Genomic DNA, 2,512 nt, shown 5'->3' with positions numbered 1-2,512 from the left:
CATTTTTATCCATTACTTCTAATATTTAACTAAATAATATGCCTTGATTTTTTTTTTTTTTCATTTTAGACAACCATTGGCTGTCTGGTATGAAATATCTCACATTTTTATCCATTACTTCTAATATTTAACTAAATAATATGCCTTGATTTTTTTTTTTTTTTTTTTCATTTTAGACAACCATTGGCTGTCTGGTATGAAATATCTCTTATACCAGATCCCCTTTAACACAGAGAAACAAATATATTGTTCTCCTGTGTATGTGGTTATATTATAGTTTGTGATTAAACATTCATAAGTTTGTCTCCAACCTACCTTGCACCCTGTAAGTGTGCCTTCAAGTTTTTGTTTCTCTTTAAGAAGGCACAGGGGGAGCTTTTATTTTTTGTGGGAATCATCTTTTTGCTTCTTCCACAATAACTACAGTGATGGAGCAGAATAGGATGATGACAGCAAATACTGAAATATGGAAGTTTGTCAATCTTCATTGCACTGCTTCCACTGGAAAAATGTGTGTGGGCTGGCTTAGCTGATCCTATGAGGTTTTAATACCATCCTTTCTTATTCTAAACTCTAACTGTACTTAATTTATAGAAGGAAGATTTTCCCTAGGGTTCACCTAGGCTTCCGTGTTTGTGATATCCCTGCCTTGAGGATCTATTATTTTCTTCTGACCATAACTATTAGATTTATTTGTTTTTCAGAGAATTGGTACAACTTGATATTACTCTTATAGCCACATCATCACTTTACTGAGTTATATTTTTGTTTTATTATGTTTCTCTTTATATATTAACCAAACTTCTCAGTTTGGGAAAATTATGCAATTACTGTGTAAAAATTAAAAGTATTTGGAAATTACTATTTAGTCTGATGATTACAATTTACTCTTTTCCAGATATATTTTTGCCATCATGGATCGGTTTGGAGATATATCAGAAGGTGAAGTGGACCATTCTTTCTTTGACAGTGACTTTGAAGAAGCAAAGAAATGTGAAAGTAACTCAGTTTTTGACAAGCAAAATGACGACCCTAAAGAGAAAATAGATAAAAGTACAGAAAATGTAAACTTGAAAATTGGAATATTATCTTACAAAGCAAAGGAAAATTATCTTACTGAGAAGGGAAATGAAAGAAAAATGAAAATTCCTCCAGAAGAACATCCTGTAGAAAAGGATATTGTACAAACCAGAAGTTCTTTATCGTTGACCATGTCTTCAAGATCAAAAAAATTGTGTGATGCTACAGTAGGACATAAAATACACTTGCCCATTCCAAATAGAATTCCCAAAATTGTGAAAGAAGGTGAGGATGATTACTCTACAGATGGAGAGGAAAGCAGTGATGATGGGAAAAGACGTCATATGAGGTCCAAGTTAGCTAAACCTCCTAATAACTTTAAAAAAAGCATAAGTAAGAAGTATTCCAAAGTTAGTTCCTCCTCCTCCTCTTCTCTGTCTTCCTCCTCTTCAAGTTCAGTTACAGATTGTTCAGATGCAGGGTCTGATAACTGTGTATCTGATTCATCTCCATCAAAGAAACATGTATCTGGTGTAACCCTCTTATTACCAAAACAGAAATACAAATCAGGAATAAAATCGATGGGAATACAACCTTCAAGTACTAAACCAAAAACTGGTGACTATACTGAGGAATCTGAAGATACTGTGACAGATGTAACTCCTTTATCAACTCCAGACATCAGTCCTGTTCAGTCTTTTGAACTGGGTGCATCAAATGATCAAAAAGTGAAAGTTAAAAAGCAAGAAAATGTGAGTCAAGAAATATATGAAGATGTTGAGGATTTAAAAAGTAATTCAAAATATTTGAAAACAGCCAAAAAGGGGAAAGAAAAACATGGGCCCAATCTCACCTCACAGTCTTCAGTGTTAGATTCCAATTTAGACCACAGATACAAACAAAAAGTCTTACATGACACAATGGACCTGAACCATCTTTTGAAAGGTAATTGTCTTTTCTTTTTAAAATTTGTATATTAAACTTTATATATTGAGCTTAAATATTAAATACTATGAATTTGCATTGATTTTTCTAGTAGATACCTTTTATTGTTGGGATAATTGATATTACAGTAACTTTACCAAATATTTCATTTTATCATTAAAATATTTAGAATGTCATTTGTATCATCAGGTAGGATATACTGCAAAGCTAATCAGTTTAGGACTAGAAACCACATTAATTGTATTTTAGTAACTCACAAACTCAAAATGCCTAGAGGGAAGAGATGAATAAGATAAATGAGAAAAGTAGAGCCAGATGTTTTCCCACTTTTGATAGAGATCTTGCATATTTCATTTTCTGCTTTTTTTTTTTTTTTGTCTTTTTCCATGTCCGGCAACGGATCGCAACCCTCAGTGTCGCCCCCGCACCGGACCGGGGACCGGCAACGGGACCACAACCCTCGGTGTTGCTCCCGCGCCTTGCTCCGCCAGTGAGCGGGAACCGGTCTGTACGTGGGATCCGAACCCTCGGACAGGAGCGCCGCCGC

General features: G+C 34.6%; 1 protein-coding gene across 1 annotated transcript; it reads left to right on the top strand.

The window, feature by feature from the left end:
• Positions 1-902: 902 nt before the first annotated feature.
• KIAA1430 (KIAA1430 ortholog) lies at positions 903-1,965 on the top strand (the record flags this gene model as incomplete). Its single annotated transcript, XM_008591722.1, has 1 exon — positions 903-1,965. A coding segment is annotated over exon 1 (1,051 nt), but the record flags the coding sequence as incomplete, so codon positions are not given.
• Positions 1,966-2,512: the final 547 nt, after the last annotated feature.

This window comes from Galeopterus variegatus, unplaced genomic scaffold (genome assembly GCF_000696425.1).
Source record: "Galeopterus variegatus unplaced genomic scaffold, G_variegatus-3.0.2 Scaffold7218, whole genome shotgun sequence".
NCBI classification, from domain to species: domain Eukaryota; kingdom Metazoa; phylum Chordata; class Mammalia; order Dermoptera; family Cynocephalidae; genus Galeopterus; species Galeopterus variegatus.
This window is presented reverse-complemented; position numbering and strand designations above follow the sequence as displayed.